Below are 16836 nucleotides of genomic sequence, written 5' to 3'. Positions count from 1 at the left end.
TTGTGTCAGGAGCAGCGGCACAGGCTGGGCAGCCTCGTTAATTACGATGCAAAAAAACTGCTTCAAGTATCAAAGAAAACAAAACAAATGGCCAAAAGTTGGGTTATCCTCTCCCCACTCCCCCTTTCCCAATGGAAATACAAAGAAGGAAGAAAACCCTGAGCAAAGCGCTGTCTGGATTAGGGAATCAAAGCAGGAAAGAAAAGAGGAGCACAGCCACAGCAGCCTAAAAGTGACTCTTTGTGCACCTTGTTCCTCGTCCCCAACGTGTTAGAGAACAAGCTGCAAGTGTCATTAAAGCAGGTCGTTAAATCACAGTAAAAATAATCATCATTAAAAAAGGAAAGGAAAAAATAAGGAAAAAGCCAAACTTGGCTGTAATGTCCCTGTCCCCACGCCCTGGGGCACCCCAGCACTCGGGGGAAGCTGCAGGGTCCCCTTGGACAGACCCTGCTCACTCTGGGGTTTGGAAAGGGGAGGGACAGAGCAGGTACCTGCTGCCCATCAGGCTCCAGGGACACCCACAAGTCCCATCCCGAGGCCACCAAAGCCACCACAGCCTGGGGACATCAGCCTGCAACAAGAAAAATAAAGACAAATAACTCCACATCGGGTTTTCCCCAGAAGGGGCACGGGAGGGTGAGCAGGAGGCACAGAGCTTCCTCCTCCCCAAAACCTCTTCACAGAAGGGCTCAAAGCTCATTTTGTCTTTTAATTTTTGCATCCAATACATTCCAAATTATTAAAAAGTGAGAGCATGGTTGGCCAGGGGAGGAGGGAGGGGCAGAGGGTGAGCTCTGCACGCACTGAGCTCTGCCTCCGGTGCGGATGCTGCCAGGAGCCAGCACCAAGAGACCCCGTGCCCTTTGGAGCAAGAACAACGTGCTCTCCATGCTCAGATCCCTCCCCAAATCCCTTCACAGGCTCAGGGGGGGCTCCTCCCCTCCCAGTGGGTGCCCCAGGACCTGGGGTGCAGAGGGGTGACAGATCCTGTCCCCCAGAAGTGGGGACGTGAAGGTGCCAGCACGGAGAAGCAAAGGAAAAGGAGAGGCTGGGAGGGAGGAAGGGAGGAGGGAGAGAGAAACCAAACCCAAACCCAAACCCAGCCACGTTGGGCAAAAACCAGACCACAACCACAACGGCAGCCAGGCTCTCCACCTGCATCCCACACAGTCCTCCCGACACGCGCCAGCCTGAACTCCCACAGCACCGTCCCTGCTCCAGGGGGCCGAGGAGCCTCCCTGGGACAGCAGCACCCACGGCCAGGGCTCCCCCCCTGCCTCCAGAGGGGCCTGGCCACCATTTCACTGCCACGAATTCCCACTTGGCTCGAGCCCTTCCCGAGACAAACGCGGCCAGTCACAGCACCTGCACCCGAACACGCCTCGCTTTCCTGGTCAGTGACAAAACTCTCCTTCGAGGACAAGGTTAACGATGGCTTTACTTCTGAGCTGAGTGATGGATGGGGTGATGACGGGGTGGTGGTGGGTGGGGGGTGGCTAGCTTTTCTCCTCCCCTTCTTAAAACAAACAAACAAAAAAAGAAAAAAAAAAAACAAAAAAAAAACCAAAAAAAAAAGGAAAGGAAAGGAAAAAAAAAAAAGAAAAAGCTACAATCTTATAGACTAACCTCAGGAATATCAAAAAAGGAGCCCAATATTTTTTTAAGTAGGTCGCCACAGACCTAGTCGTTTACAGTATAACGAATGCGATTATTTCCTTCATAAATTTTAAATACAAGCAGAATAAAAATCACATTTTTTTCAGGCAACAGTAGCAGTTCAGTAGGTAAGTGGCTTGATCACATTTTTTTTTTTTTGTTTCGTATTAGTAATGCATGCAAGCAGCTTTAGTATTACAGATCCCTTATAGGTGATGAAATGTTTGCTCTCTCTATAAAGTCCCTCCATAAGTACCATCCTGTCTCCTCACGGGGGTCTCGGGCCGGCTGGAGGAGCCCGAGCCCTGCTCGAAGGGTTGGGGGGTGCTTTGGGTTTCTGACGCCACAGCCTCGGTGGCAGCCGCCTCCTGGATGACGGAGCCGCCGCCCTCGGCGTCCTCGCCCTGCTCGAAGGACTGGCTGGACCCGTTGCTGAGCTCCACGTTCACCGTGCTAGTTCTCAGGGCTACGATAGTCCCCGCCTCGCTCCTCCGCTCTGCATAGATGCGCTGCTCGAAGGGCTGCGCCGCGCCGGGCTGGAAGTCGGGCTCCAGGGGGACAGTGTTTGTGGAGGAGCCCATGACGCTGCGGTACATCTCCATCCCCTCGGGCAGCATGGACTTGATCTTGGGCAGCCAGCGCTTGCGCACGCGCCGCGCGTTGGTGCACATGTCGGCCGCGATCACGTTCATCTCGCTCTCCTTAAAGCTCGGGGCAAAGTTCTGGCAGTACACTGCAAAGACAGGGAGACACGGGGCTCAGCTTTCGGCGGGAGGGACACGAAGGGGAGCCTGGACAGAGCAGGGCTTCACCCACGGGCCTGAGCTCTCCACGCAGACAGAGCTCCTCGGCTGGAGACAACCAGGAAGGTAGGGACAAGAGGGGACAACCAGGAATGTGTGAACAAGAAGGGACAACCAAGAATGTATTAACACCCCAGAAGGGCCACTGTCGCAGACATAACTTATGAAGGTATGAACAAGAAGGGACAACCAGGAAGGTAAGAACAAGAAGGGACAACCAAGAATGTATTAACACCCTAGAAGGGCCACTGTCGCAGACATAACTTATGAAGGTATGAACAAGAAGGGACAACTAGGAAGGTAAGAACAAGAAGGGACAACCAAAAAGGTATGAACAAGAAGGGACACAATCAGGAACAAGAAGGGACAACCAAGAAGGTACAAACAAGAAGGAACACCACCAGGAACAAGAAGGGACAACCAGGAAGGTATGATCAAGGAGGAACAACCAAAAAGGTATGAACAAGAAGGGACACAACCAGGAACAAGAAGGGACAACCAAAAAGGTATGAACAAGAAGGGACAACCAAGAATGTATGAACACCCCAGAAGGGCCACTGTCGCAGACATAATTTATGAAGGTATGAACAAGAAGGGACAATCAGGAAGGTAAGAACAAGAAGGGACAACCAAAAAGGTATGAACAAGAAGGGACACAACCAGGAACAAGAAGGGACAACCAAAAAGGTATGAACAAGAAGGGACACAACCAGGAACAAGAAGGGACAACCAAGAAGGTATGATCAAGGAGGAACAACCAAAAAGGTATGAACAAGAAGGGACAACCAAGAAGGTATGAACAAGAAGGAACACAACCAGGAACAAGAAGGGACAACCAGGAAGGTAAGAACAAGAAGGGACAACCAAAAAGGTATGAACAAGAAGGGACACAACCAGGAACAAGAAGGGACAACCAAGAAGGTATGAACAAGAAGGACCAGGAAGGTACGAACAAGAAGGAACACCACCAGGAATAAGAAGGGACAACCAGGAAGGTATGATCAAGGAGGAACAACCAAGAAGGTATGAACAAGAAGGGACAACCAAGAATGCATTAACACCCCAGAAGGGCCACTGTCGCAGACATAACTTATGAAGGCATGAACAAGAAGGGACAACCAAGAAGGCATGAACAAGAAGGACCAGGAAGGTATGAACAAGAAGGGACAACCAGGAAGGTATGATCAAGGAGGAACAACCAAAAAGGTATGAACAAGAAGAGACAACCAAGAAGAAACAAACCAAGAAGGTACGAACAAAAAGGGACAAGCAGGGAGGTATAAACACCCCAGAATGGCCCCTGTCGCAGACATGTTTTATGAAAAATCCTTTTGCCAGGATCTTTTCTCCTGAGAAGCTGAGAGGCCTCAGGAACAAAATGTAAACAATGGTTATCTGCTGCTGTGGAATGCAACAGGTGCATCTGTGATTGGTCTCATGTGGTTGTTTTTAATTAACGGCCAATCACAGTCAGCTAGCTTGGACTCTCCAGTCAGTCACAAGATTTTATTATCATTCCATTCCTTTCCTTGCTCTCAGGGCAGCTGGAAGGCCCCTGCACTTTACAATTATGGAGGGGAAAGAATTCTCTCCAAAATCTTAAAAACTAAATGAAAAAAACTGCTTAAGAATTTTGTTCTCCAGCACAGTAATATTTACACATAGATTTACTCCCCAGAATTCAGCCAGGGTGAGAGAACACAGTGATTCCTACTGCATCTGAAGCCCATGGCAAACAGATCTTTCTAAACCCTTTAGGGATTCCTCCAGCACCTCCTGTCCCAAAACACTACAGGTGACTGAGTGGGAAGTGGCTGATGGAGAGCAGATCCCACTCACAGCTTCTCTGGGCAATGATGTAAACTAAAAAATAAATTGATTTTCCTACAACTTAATTCCACCATTACCACACAACAGAGTGCCCTTCCCTGCCCAGGGCTGGGCCATGCTGTCCCACCCCAGCAGCAGAAAACCCCTCTCCTTACATTTGACTGCATTGAGGACCCTGCTGTCCAAGGGCTTCCTGCTGGGATCGCTCGTGGAGGACCTGATTCCAGTTCCACAGCTGTTGGCAAGAGTGTTCCTGTGGGGAGGCAAAGGATACAATAGAATATATATCATAAAATAATAAATCAGCTTTCTGACTCACTATTTATAAATATAAATATAAATATAAATATAAATATATTTAGATGGAACATCCTGGGAGAGGGGACCAGGGCACAGCCACTCCTTGCCCTCCTCCCTGCAGGTGAGGCATCACCGGGATTTTCATGTGAGGAGTGGGAAATGTGCATGGAAACGGAAAAAAGTCCTCAAGCATCACTAAGAAAATGCACAGAGCTGAGTGCAGAGGATGAGGCACTCCTGACACGGGGTTAAAGCCCTGGAGGTGAAGGAACAGGGAGGGGATGCCCTGGCAGAGCACGAGGAGCAGCAGGATGGGACGGGACGGGACAGGACGTACCGATCGAAGAAGGTGGCCAGGAGACGTCTGAGCAGGACCTTGTGTTTGACACCAGCACATAAATGGCAATTCATCAGCTGCCCCCGGGTGATGTAAACACCTGAGCCTGCAAGGGGAGAGGGAAATCCAGAATGAGCCCCTGACACAGGCACAGAGCCACCCCTGAGGCACCCACAGCGCCTCTCGCTGCTGGGAGCCTCCTCTTCACCTGCTGCAACAAGGACAGAGGGAATTCTGGAGAATCCTGGCAAATCCAGGCAATAACAACTCCTAATTTTATCTGTACAGACAGGAAGTCTATGGGAATCAAATGAAAGGATTCCTGTTTTCTCACCAATGCACACCGTGCAAGGCTTACACTGTGATTTGATATGTACAGATCAGATTATTTATTTTTTCTGAAGCAAGAAAACCCCAATCCATTTGGCCTTTTCTTTTTTTTTTTTTTTTCCAGTGCAAGGCTGCAGAACACAGAGCTGGAAATGAAAGAAAAAACCCATCTAGCACAGAAAGAGGTACTTGGTTACAGATCTAACTGCCTCCAAAACCCCAGCCCATCACCTCTTGGTACCTCTGGTGAGCAGGGAATTTTCCTTCTAATGCACAGCAACTGCTGCCTTTGAAGCTGCTGCCTTTAAGGATGTTTTCTGGAAGAAAAAGGAACCCTGTGCAAAGCAGCTGGACATGTCCAGAGGTCTGGCAGTACTTTAGAGCAGGTTTTATATCAAACCTTTTTACTCTGCTCACAGACCAGCCTGCTCCTGCATCAGCACTGCTTCCAGGGAGAGGTTATCCCATTTTTCAAGCATTCTCTTACATGAGAGGGTTTGGTATTTGCTTTTAATTAAGATTAAATAATGGGTCATAGCTGGATCCAGAACACACTGTGTTCTGGAGATATAAAACATCTGCTGGAGCAGCAACATCTCCTCCTGGATTTCCAGGGAAGAGGATTGTCCCTGACCCTGTGGATGGAGCTGGAGCTCAGGGCAGCCCCTGGGGTGACCCTCTGCATCTCTGGCCATGCCACTCTCACCAGAAATTCATTGTATTCTCTTCCATCTAATGAGGTTTTTTAGTCTTGTTTTGTTTTGGTTTTTTTTTGAGTAACAGCCTCAGCCCCTCCCTCAGATGTGCTGTGCTGACTGCAAGCCTTGTTAAAGACCCTTTTTCAGAGAGGGCTGCTTGAGTTTGCTGAATCAACTGTAGCATGAAAAACCAGAAACAAAAGGAAAACACTCCCACTTGGAGAGCTGAGGAAAACTTTCACAGCAGGATCAGGCCCCCCCTCCAGGTCTGAGACAGGAATTAGGGGAGTTTATTTTGTATTTTAAGAGATAAGGCATCAGAGCAAACACCAGCCATCACTGAGGGGAACTTCACTTTAATAAATGAAAAATAACCAGGCAGCCACTATCGGTTAGTGATATTAATCTGCTTTTTTCCAGATTGAAAAATGTAAATCAAGCAGAGTTGCCTCAAACCAATTTGCAGCTCTCACTGTGAAAATAACCTGCACCACTTGATGGTTTTAAGAAGTCTCACATTAAACGGAAATGGGTACAAAATGAATATTCCAGATCCCAAATAAATACTTGTGGTTGTAAGCTGTGCTTTGCCTTCCATCAAAGTCCTGTCCTCCATCAGCTGCAAACCTTTGTGGGCATCCCCTGAAATCCTGATTCCTTCTCCAGAATGGAAGTGAAATCATGCTACTCACCAAGAGAGAAATGACTGCAAGGGAAGAACTGATTTGGATGGACTGTGCTGCCACATGTCCCTCTTGGACCAAGGGCTTTGCAGGGATTAATTAAACCTCCCCACCTGGGGGCACGTCTGGATGTCCTGCCCAGTCATCCCCACACAGCCACATCCAAGGGAAAAACCCACAGCCAGCCCACTGCAAAGTAAAGCTGGGAGGAACTTCTAAAAGCAGGATATTATTATTATGATTATTATGATTATTTCCACTGGAATTCGAGCTGGTCACTCCAGTTAAACACTTTCTGTGCAGTGCTGGGTGTGCCTGGGATGCCACAGCCACCTGGTTTCACTCCTTCAGCTCTACACTCCCTAACCAGAACCATCTTCCACCTCACACTGGCCAGAAATCCTTTATAGAGAAGGAGTAAATTCTCTCAATATTGTAAATTCCCTCCAAAATGAAATCAAAGACAGAAGAAAGGATCAAACCCAATTCCTCCTCCTCCTGCTGCAGTGTTTGACCACTTAGTAAATTTATAAAGAAATTTTGCAGGTTTTTCAGAGCTTGTTCATTGACACAGATTTTATCTCCCTTGCTTTGTAAATCTTATAATGTGGCAATTCTTGAGTGGGGGTTGTTGGGCTTTTAGATCTGTGATTCTAAATGAAAACACACTCACTGCAGCCACACCGAGCAGGAAGAACACAAGCTGCAGAATTCAATTAAAATGCTAAATTAATTCAATTGAATAAATCCTGTTAATGACACATTTTTCTGTCAGCAAATTAAAGGAAACTCGGAACTTTCCAAAAAACGCTTGGTGACGAATAATCCAGAAAGACACAGCAAGGGCACGCGAGATGGAGAGCACAGCTCCAGAAGGGGAACAGCAGCAACCCAGAGGTATTCCAAGGAAATTCCAAGGAAAATCTACCTGCAACGAGCTCGAGTTTCTCGCCAGGGTCCCCCTCGGAGTAGAGCTTGGGGTGGCAGCGGTAACCGATCTGGCTGATGAGGCTGGCAGGGAGCGCCACCAGGTCCCGCCGGATCAGCACGCACGAGCGGTTCTCCAGGGGGATCTGCTCTGCCTTCTCCTGGGCCACTGCAAAATGGAAGGGGAAAATCGTTAAAATAACCTGTCATGATGCTAACAGGAGGTCAGGCTTTGATTTCCTCACGCAGCAATTGGAAATATTCCCCTCACGGGGCAGGTGACACCTGAAAACTTGGGAAAATCCCCTGGTCTCCCCCTCCATGGCAGCCCCAGCTTCTGCAAAAGGGATCCTCAGAATCCAATCATGATTTAACATCTCCTGGGTTAGTAATTTGTGAAAATGGACAGCTCTGTTCAGCTGACATCATTCTGCTGCCCCACACATACCAGGAGGGTGGCAGGAATTTCACCAGGGGTTCTAAACAGTGAATTGATGAACACCTGCAGCAGTTCCATCATTACTTCCCTTGATGTTTTTTCCTGCTGAAGTAAAAATCCAGACCCTGCAGACACCTCTGCTCTGAGAAAGGTCAGCAGAGCATCTCTGTGCACCCACCAGCCACCTCCAGCCCTCCTTCTGTTCCTCTGCCTCTGCAGGCCAGCTTCTCCTCTCAGTAACAAAAGAAGCCCCCATCAACAAGGCAAAAACGTTATTAAAGTGTAGCTTGAAAACCAGAATACCAGATTTTCCCAACCTGCTCAGATGCACCATCTCCAGAGCTCACCAGTACCCAGGAGCAAGCAGTAACATGGAAAAGCTGGAAATTCTGGGCTGTCCTGCCAGCACCTCCAAATCTGGCCATTGTGGGCACACAGAGGATTGGTTTGTAAAGCACATTTACAGTCCAAGACCACCAGATTGCTTAAAAATGACAAATTTTGACAGCAACGAGGGCTGACCATGTGCATCATCTTCAGGACACGGTGGGAACAGCTCCAGGGCTGAACTGCAGCCCAGCTCTGCCATAATCCACCTTTTTTTTCCCCCAAAACTGTTAGATAATTGGCAAGTGCCACGTACAAACCCAAACCCAGCTCTGTGCTCGAAACCTGTGCACACTGAGAGAGCAGAAACCCCAGCAAGGAGCATTTCTGAACTCAAACCCTGCCCCTGAGGTGTCTTTCCCTGCGATTATCCCCGAGTTCTGCGTTCACTTTTCCTCCCTGCAGATAAAATAACAAGTTTTGCAGAGCTGTTGCTCAGTAACCCGGGGTGATGGCTCGGGGACAAAGGGAGCAGTGTTCTGTTCTAAGTAGGACATGGCCATGGTGCCCTGCTGGGCTGGGGCATCCCATGGAGGCTCTGGGGCATCCCCACCCTCAGGACATGGGCTGGATGGTTCCCTCTGGCCCTGAGGAACGCCAGGAGGGGTTCTGGAATGGCAGGAGGATGGTCCCTGCTCAGGGATGCCCAACCCAACAGCAGCAGAACGACTCACAGGGCGGTTTTAAACTCTTTGTGCCATCGCAGCCCCATCACCAGTGGGAAATCTGTGCATTGACACTCCCAGCTGCAATATCCCCAGCATTCCCAGATCCTGCTGGAGATGGGGCTCAGCTCCCACTGAGGGAGAATCTCAAAGATCAGCTCTATTTTGAGGCTTTTAGAGTGATAAGCAAACCATATCCCATTAAATACTGATATTTTCAGCTTAAATAAACCAGAAACAAAGGGACAGTGGGTATGGGGGAACCAGTCCTGCTCTGCTGTCCTTCCCTGGCAAGGCAGGGGCACCAGGGCAGCTCCAGGGCAGGAAGGGACACCTCAGACATCTCCCAGAGGCAAAATTTTACTCAGAGGTAAAATTAAATACACAACCCCTAGGAGCTGTATATGTGACCTACACAATCCCACCTCAGCAGAGGGCTCGGCCCAGGTTATTAAAAATTATTAGAAATATTAAAAATTATTTAAAATTATTAAAATTTGAATTTTTAGTATTTCATTTTTACTTTAACCAATGGCTCAGGTCGAAAGCACCCACAACATCCATCAGCACCATACTTCAAAAACCAAACTAAAATTCAGCTAAAAAGACCAAGCACAACTCAACCCACTGCAGGATTTTGGTTACATCTGTCCTGCTGGCTCACTGTCTATAAATCTCTTATTAAACACGGCCATGAATCATTTTGGGGGGCTTTGCTTCCATTCAAGCATTAGCAGAAAATCAACGATACCAAACAAAAAGAGGTTTGGGGCTTTCAGTGGCACCTCAGTTGAGCAGATAGCAATCAGTTATGTAAAGGAGCAGGACACAAGAGCCACTCTGGTGCCATGTTTCCACAGAAAGCCACTCTGTTTGGCCTTTCTGCTCCAGAGAACAGGAGAGTATTTGCTTCTAATTAATTTGTATCTTCAGAGGGCAGCGGCTCCTTCCCTTTGAATGAAAGGGCAAACAATGGGAAGTATTGTTAAATACAGTTTTGTTCCTGAACAAGAAAGGAGCTCCCAGCCAGCAGAGAGGGGCAGGAAATCATTACAGAGGAAGCCACCAGAGCTGCCAGCCAAACACTGGAATATTTGATTTATTTGGATGTATGCTTTTATCCCAAACTTAGCTGGAGGCTGCAGCTGCCACAGGTGGTGCAGAATGGGAAAAACTCATTTTCCTGGATTTTTCTGGCTGAAGAAACAGCCTCAATCTAACTCACTGGTCCATGCTCCGTGGCTCCAGGCTGTGCATGATGCTGGGGCACGTGTCCTCCTCATCCCTAAAACAAACTCCAGAGATCCCTCACAGCCCCTTAGGGCTGAGCCCACGATGGTTGGGTGACACTGGGATTCCTGCACGTCCCACCTGAGTTTTGCTGGGGATGGGCTGCTCAGGTGAGTGCCTGGGGATTGCTGGACACACACACGGCCCCAGCACTCACTCATCTCCTTACTTCCTGACAATCCAAACAGCAGAGCTGCAAAATGAGTCACGAAGCCCCAATTCCCACCAGTTTGGGTTCTCCAAACTGCACAAAAACATCAAGGTGCTCCTGTGGGTAAGAAACAACTGCTGCTGGTTTAGGAATAGGATTGGGAGATACACAAAGATCAGAGCGATGGAGCCTCACCCAAAAATTGATGTCTACAGAGTCCCAACATGTAACCACACATCTCAAACCCTGAATAAAAGGCTGGAGAACCCATCTCCACCTGCTCCATGATGGATGATCCTTTCTGTACACAGCAAAAAGTCTCTTTTCAAACAGTAATATTTTAACATTTCTCTTCCATCAGCCTATTTTCCACTGGCAGTGGGACCACCTCAGAAATATCTTCCCTCCACAGCCTCAGCATCCCCAGCATCTGCTGCAGATGTAAACCTGGCGCAGAGGACACACGCAAGCACCCTGGGACAGATCCATCACAGAGTCCCAACGGGGAGAGTTTACATTTCCCAAATAGTACATTTATACCAACGTACTGAAATGTAGCCTTTGATTTGTGACCTATTTATACAGGGAGGTAATCTGGAATTAGTATAGGAAAAATATTACTGGTTTATAAATACCCCTATCTTGCCTTCGCCTCAGATCTCAGCCAGGAGTGAAACATCTGCCAGCCTAAAATTAAACATCTGTGGTTCAGAGGGAGGAAAATGGGGCTGGAAGTTTAATGCCAAAAAAGGCCAGAGGCTGAGTGCCCCCAGCCTGGGGCAGTCAGATGGGGCAGTGCCACCACAGAGCCCTCAGCCTGGAAAACACCTCCAAAACCACCAAGTCCAACCTGTGCCCCGTCCCCACCTTGTCCCATGAAGACACACAGCCAGGCTTTCAACACTTTGCAGGTGTTTGAATCCCTCTGCAAAAAGCCAAAGTGCCCTGGTGGATACCGACACAGCCCTCGACCGCTTCATTCCCTAAAAATCCACGAGCTGTTTGCTGCTGAGCATCCTCCTGTGCACAGGCTGGTCCCTCAGGAGCAGGGGGAGCTGGCAGGAGCAGGGGCTGTCCCTGCAGTGGCAGCCAGCTGCTCCATCCCGCTGCAATTCCTGCCGTGGTTTGTGATTTACGCGGCTGCAGCGCGGGATGCTGCACGGGCTGCACCATTTGGGATTCTGGGCTGTTCCCTGCCCTCCTTCCTTACTGTCAGGAATCAGAGGCCAGGAGAGAAAACTATTCTCTCAGCTAATTACCACAACTATTCTATAATGGCTATTTTAGATGAATTTTTAATGAAGTGTGCTCTTGTCAGTTCAGGATTTCATAACTTTCAAGTCCAGCCTTTACATTCCAGCCGTTTGCTGCATCAAGATTTTCCCTTTCCCCTGCAAACCGGTGCAGCAGGAGCAGGGGAGGAGGACGGACCCTTGCACAACTTCGCTGGTGCCTGTCAAAATTAAATTAACTGCATCTGCTCAGCAGAGAGCTGACTGACAAGAACGTGGCTCAGTGCAGAAAAGCGCCGAGCATCTGCAAGTCCTGCTGAAACCCACTTCAGCTCGGGCCCACGACGCTGTAATTAACAGGGATAAAAATACTTTGCTTTTGTTTAATATTTTCTGGAGTTGTGCGCTCCTCAGATCAGATGCTGGAAACCTCATTAAGTCTCGCTCGTGTCCTCGAGGCCCACATGTTCTCCACACCCAGACCTAGTTCTGGAGCAAGGAGCCATTTTACCGCAGTGCTCCCAGCCCGGCATGGCAAACGTGGCCACCAAACCTGCCCAGAGCCTGGGGGGAAACTGAGGCAGCTTTTCCCCTCTGCCAGCTGCCACCCTGCCTGCCAACACCTCCTGTGTTTAATCCTGGCCTCATCCTGCTGCTCCTTCTGCAGGTCCAACACTTGTCCTGGTCCCTCACAGCAGTGCCACCGCTGCAGGTTGGCACCAGCCTCTTCTCCCAAGAGGAAACAGCCTCAAACTGTGCCAGAAAAGGTTCAGATTGGACAAAAGGAGGAATTTCTTCATGGAAAAGGTGTTCAGGCATGGGAAGGGGCTGCCCAGGGAGGTTTTGGAGTGCCCACCCCTGGATGTGCCCAAGGATGTGGCACTCAGTGCTCTTGGTGGTGTTTGGTCAAAGTTTGATCTCAGAGACCTTTTCCAACCTTAATGATTTGGAGATGAGGATCTGATCCAGCTTTGGAGATTCAGAATGGCTCTGACTACAAAAAGGGGTGAAGAAAATAAATAAAAAACGCCCAGCCTGGGGGCAAGAAGAGGATTGGTGACCCCTCCAAGGCTGGTGGGTGATGCTGAAGACAGGTGAGGAGCTCAGCCACCAGTGTCCCACCACACCCTCAGCAGCTTCAGATGGGGAATAAAAATGCATAGAAAAAGAAGGAAAAAAATCCAGCAACCCTCTCTGAAATTCAGAGCTTCGTCTGCTCCGCTCCTCTTTGGCTTTGTTTTTGTTTTCACAAACAGGGCTCTTGGAAACCTTGGCAATGCCTGGTTTAAAGGGCTCCCCCTCCCCCAGGGCTTTGTGAGGCTGTGGGATCTCCATGCCAGGAGCAGGATTAGCTGCCTTCTCTCTTCCATCTCACAGTTTCATTATTCTGCACCTTTTGAGAGGGTACAGTTTATCCCGAGTAATTAAAACACAGTTAGCTCTACAAGTCCCGACCATAATGGAACAGCTTAGGTTTTACTTTTTGTAATCTCTTTTTTGCATGCCCTCTTTTCCAGGAAGCCTGATACCTATAGCTGCCTTATTTCAAACAGGAAACTCCCCCGAAAGGTGCGGGTGGGGAAGAGGAATTTCATCAGAAATGTGGGATATTTAGAGCCTTACAACCTGCCTCTTCCCTGCATGGCCTCAGCATCACCACCTGCTTCTCCCTACAGAAAACAAGCAGGAGAACTTGGCTGTGGGATGCCCAGCCCTGGCACAAGGGCTGCAGCATCTCCAGTGACACCTGAGGAAGCTGCACGGATTTTCACTTTTCCAGCTGGGATGATTCCTGCCCAGCATGGATCAGGGGCAGCCTCGGAGCTGCTGCTGCACCATCCCCAGGCTGGTGCTGTCCTTGCCTTCTGAGCTGGTTTTGTTCTGTTCCTGCAGGAACTGGCCCCGTGACAGGGATGGAAAACACACTCCAAGAGCATGATCCCACTGCTCTGAGGAATAACTGAAGGCAAACCCACATTGCTCAGCACAGGTTCCACAGGGAAAAGCAAAATAAACCCAAGACAAGTGGGCAACAGCACAATTCCTGTTCAGTCTGGGTCCAACAGCAGCCATAGAGGAGACCCTGACCTTGTCCCACCCCTGACCCTACTCCACTCCTGCCCCATCCCCACCACTGAAGCAGGACAGGGAGAGGCTAATTTGAGGCTAATTTCCTACAACTGCTTGTCCACTTCTCCTAACAAATATTTCTAATATTAAAATAGTAAATTCACTGTTTTCCCCCTTTAGTGAAAAAACACCTTGGAAAATGCTGCTTATCTGCTTGCTGTCTGGCAAGGAACGTGGCCAGAGGATGCTGAGCTCCTGGGATGGGATGGGATGGGATGGGATGGGATGGGATGGGATGGGATGGGATGGGATGGGATGGGATGGGACAGTGTGTGGGGGTGAGCCCACTCTCAGTACTAAGGAAGGCTACCTGCTTTATGCAACAAAAATTGTCCTATTTGCCAAATCTTGCTCCTTGGTGAAGACTAAAATCAAATGGCTTTGAGGAAAGTTCGTCAATGAACCAGAGTTAAAATATTTGCAGCATCAATGCAGCAATTCCAGAGCAGGGGAAGCAGCTCCAGGGGAGGGGATGCTGCGTGCAGCCACAGCCAGGGGGAAGATGTCCCTCCCTGGGGAGCTCCTGAGGATCAAAGCTGCTGCCACAAACACCTGCAGCTCCCACAAGGAGGCCTCTGTGAGGCTGAGCTTCCATGGGGGACACTGCCAGCTCCACCTGTGTGGGTGCTGGGAGCTGCTTCCACGGGGGATGCTCACAGGACATCTCCCCTGGACCTGCAGCCCTGTCCTGGCTCCTCAGGAGGGTCTGAGCCCTGCCAGGTGCCAGAAGAACAGGCTGTGTGCCCAAGGAAGTGGGAGGGAAAGGAGCTCTCGTGTCCCTGTGCCCACTCTGGGGCTGAGCAGCAGCTCCCAGCCAAGCAGCAGCAAAGTGAAGCTGCCTCCTCTGTCTGAGGCCCATTGAGGGATTCACACTCAGCCCTTAAACCCAAATTCTGCGAGGGCAGCAGAGAGGTTTTACTCAGTTCTGGGCACTAATGGGGAAATAAATGAATATGAAGCCCCAGAAATGCTTTTTCATTTCTAATGAAATGAAAAAGTGATGTGTGGGACAAAGAGAGAGGGGCACTTCAGGGAGTGGGGAGAAAAATCCATCTTTCCTTCCTGTTGCAGATATTCCTAGTTAACTTCAACAAAAATTATTTTGTTTATATTCCCCCTTCCTCCAAATATCCCATGCTCATCACTTTTTTTGGAAACTCTTATTCTAAAAAGCCAGGACAGAAGACAGCTCCCGGAGTGACCACCTGGCCCTGGGCCAAGAGGATGGCCCACAGCAGGTTTGCTCAGCCATCACCTCAGGATGGATGCCACCACCACAGGGCTCGTGCAGCCACCAGGCTCCTCACTGGCAGCCTCAGCCAAAAAGCAAAAGCTGAGCTGACCCTGGTGGATGATGCAGCCTCTCATCTAAAGAATGAAAAGCACCCAGACATCAGCACCGAGCCCACCACATGGGCAAAAACCAACAAATGAAACCCCCAAAGACCAAAACCCGGTGACCAACCCAAATCTGCCCACAGTGGCTGGACAAGGCCCACACAACCTCAGCAAGGGAGCAAAAAACCCAAGCAGAGAGAACCATCCATTACCAGAGTAACCTCCCGAGGACTTGATGTACATCTGCCCGTACTGCTCCTCCACCATGGTGTCGTAGGCCTCGTCGTCCTCCTCGTCCTCCTCGTTGTGGTAGGAGGTGGGGCTGTCGGTGGTGGGGATGCTGCTGGCGCCGGGGCTGGTGCGTTCCCCCTGCGAGTACTGCACCTGCTGCACGTTGGGCAGCAGCGTGGCCAGGTTGGGCACCCCGTAGTAGGAGACTCGTGACAGCTTCAGGGGCCCCGCGCTGGCACCGGCGCCGCCAGGCCCGTCCCGGGCACCGGGCTCCAGGGGCCGCTTGCCGGGCAGGCCGGGCAGGGCCTGCAGCTCCAGGTTCTCGTGTTTGACGCGCGTGAGGAGCGGGATGGGCATGGAGGGGGACATGACGTAGGGCGCCGAGGCCGACTGCAGCTGGTTGCAGGGGCTCTGCGGCTCCGAGCTGGGGTCTTCGATCATGGTGGTCTGAGAGTCACAGTGCGGGGAGCTGACCTTGAACATCAAGTCCGTGCCTTTCTCCACGATGTGCTGGATCTGCAGGAAGCCCGCCGTGTACATCACCACCAGCTGCTCGCTCGCGGCCATGGTCAGCTTGCCGGTGTAGCAGAAGGAGAGGATCTGCTGGAAGCAGGCCGGGGGGACGGTGCCCGGCAGCTCGAAGGCGTTTTTGCTGTTCCCACTGAACAAGTCTCGGAAGTAGAGGCTGCTGGCGGCCAGCACCGCCCGGTGAGCCTTGAAGGCTTGGCCCTTCACCACGATGGAGACATCGCAGTAGAGCCCCAGCAGGCGCTGCTCGTTCAGGCAGCCCAGAACGGTGTTCCCAAAGTTGGGAATCTCTATGTGCAACATCTGCGACATGGCTCAGGGTCGGCCGGAGCTCCTCAGACATTCAATGCAGGAATATCCAAAGTAGGGCACATCTGAAAAACGGAGAAGGCAGGGGAGAGAGGAACAAGGTTTTTAGACAGTTCACCAACGGCAGGCAGGAGCACAGGAACCCACCTCACCCGACATCAAAGGCTCCAAGGCGAGCTCCCAGAGCCAAGGCGGAAAAGCGATCGCTTGCAAAAATCACTTATCGATGGTTTCGAGCAGCCTTGGGAACGCCACTGGTGGATGGCAAAGGATATTTCAAAAAAAAAAAAGCAAGTATTTCCTTCAAGTTGTGGTCTGCTTAAATAAGCACCACTGATTTATTCCGTCGGGGGTTTTTACTTTATGCAGGAAAATCTGAACGATAATGGGAGAGAACAGTAAAGAAAACGAAAGGCAGTCAGACAGATCTCGGTAGCATTATATAAGAAACACAACAACCAGCAGCTATGTTGAAACTACAGAAAAGATATTTATAAAACAATGTGCCATTCTGCCCGAAATAAATACAGGATTCTGCCGGAGCGAGAGCTCCCAGGAAAAAGCACTTT

At 50.0% G+C, this 16836-nt stretch overlaps 1 protein-coding gene across 13 annotated transcripts in view; it reads right to left on the bottom strand.

The window, feature by feature from the left end:
• Positions 1-1778: 1778 nt before the first annotated feature.
• Positions 1779-16836, bottom strand: part of NACC2 (NACC family member 2) — a 52765-nt gene continuing 37707 nt past the window's right edge. For 12 of the 13 annotated variants that reach the window (XM_074556512.1, XM_074556510.1, XM_074556521.1 and 9 more), the window contains 5 exons: positions 15412-16332; positions 7569-7736; positions 4930-5035; positions 4448-4545; positions 1779-2392 (listed from right to left, as the gene is read on the bottom strand). In XM_074556512.1, the coding sequence (XP_074412613.1) occupies positions 1893-2392; positions 4448-4545; positions 4930-5035; positions 7569-7736; positions 15412-16270 (1731 nt within the window). In that variant the 5' untranslated portion in view covers positions 16271-16332 and the 3' untranslated portion in view covers positions 1779-1892. Of the gene's footprint in view, positions 2393-4447; positions 4546-4929; positions 5036-7568; positions 7737-15411; positions 16333-16419; positions 16544-16836 lie in introns of those variants that run through there. The other variant, XM_074556519.1, reaches the window with a different exon arrangement.

The sequence above is a fragment of the Zonotrichia albicollis genome, chromosome 21, assembly GCF_047830755.1.
Source record: "Zonotrichia albicollis isolate bZonAlb1 chromosome 21, bZonAlb1.hap1, whole genome shotgun sequence".
Classification (NCBI taxonomy): domain Eukaryota; kingdom Metazoa; phylum Chordata; class Aves; order Passeriformes; family Passerellidae; genus Zonotrichia; species Zonotrichia albicollis.
The sequence above is the reverse complement of the archived record's forward strand: the minus strand, read 5'-3'. Positions and strand labels throughout refer to the sequence as shown.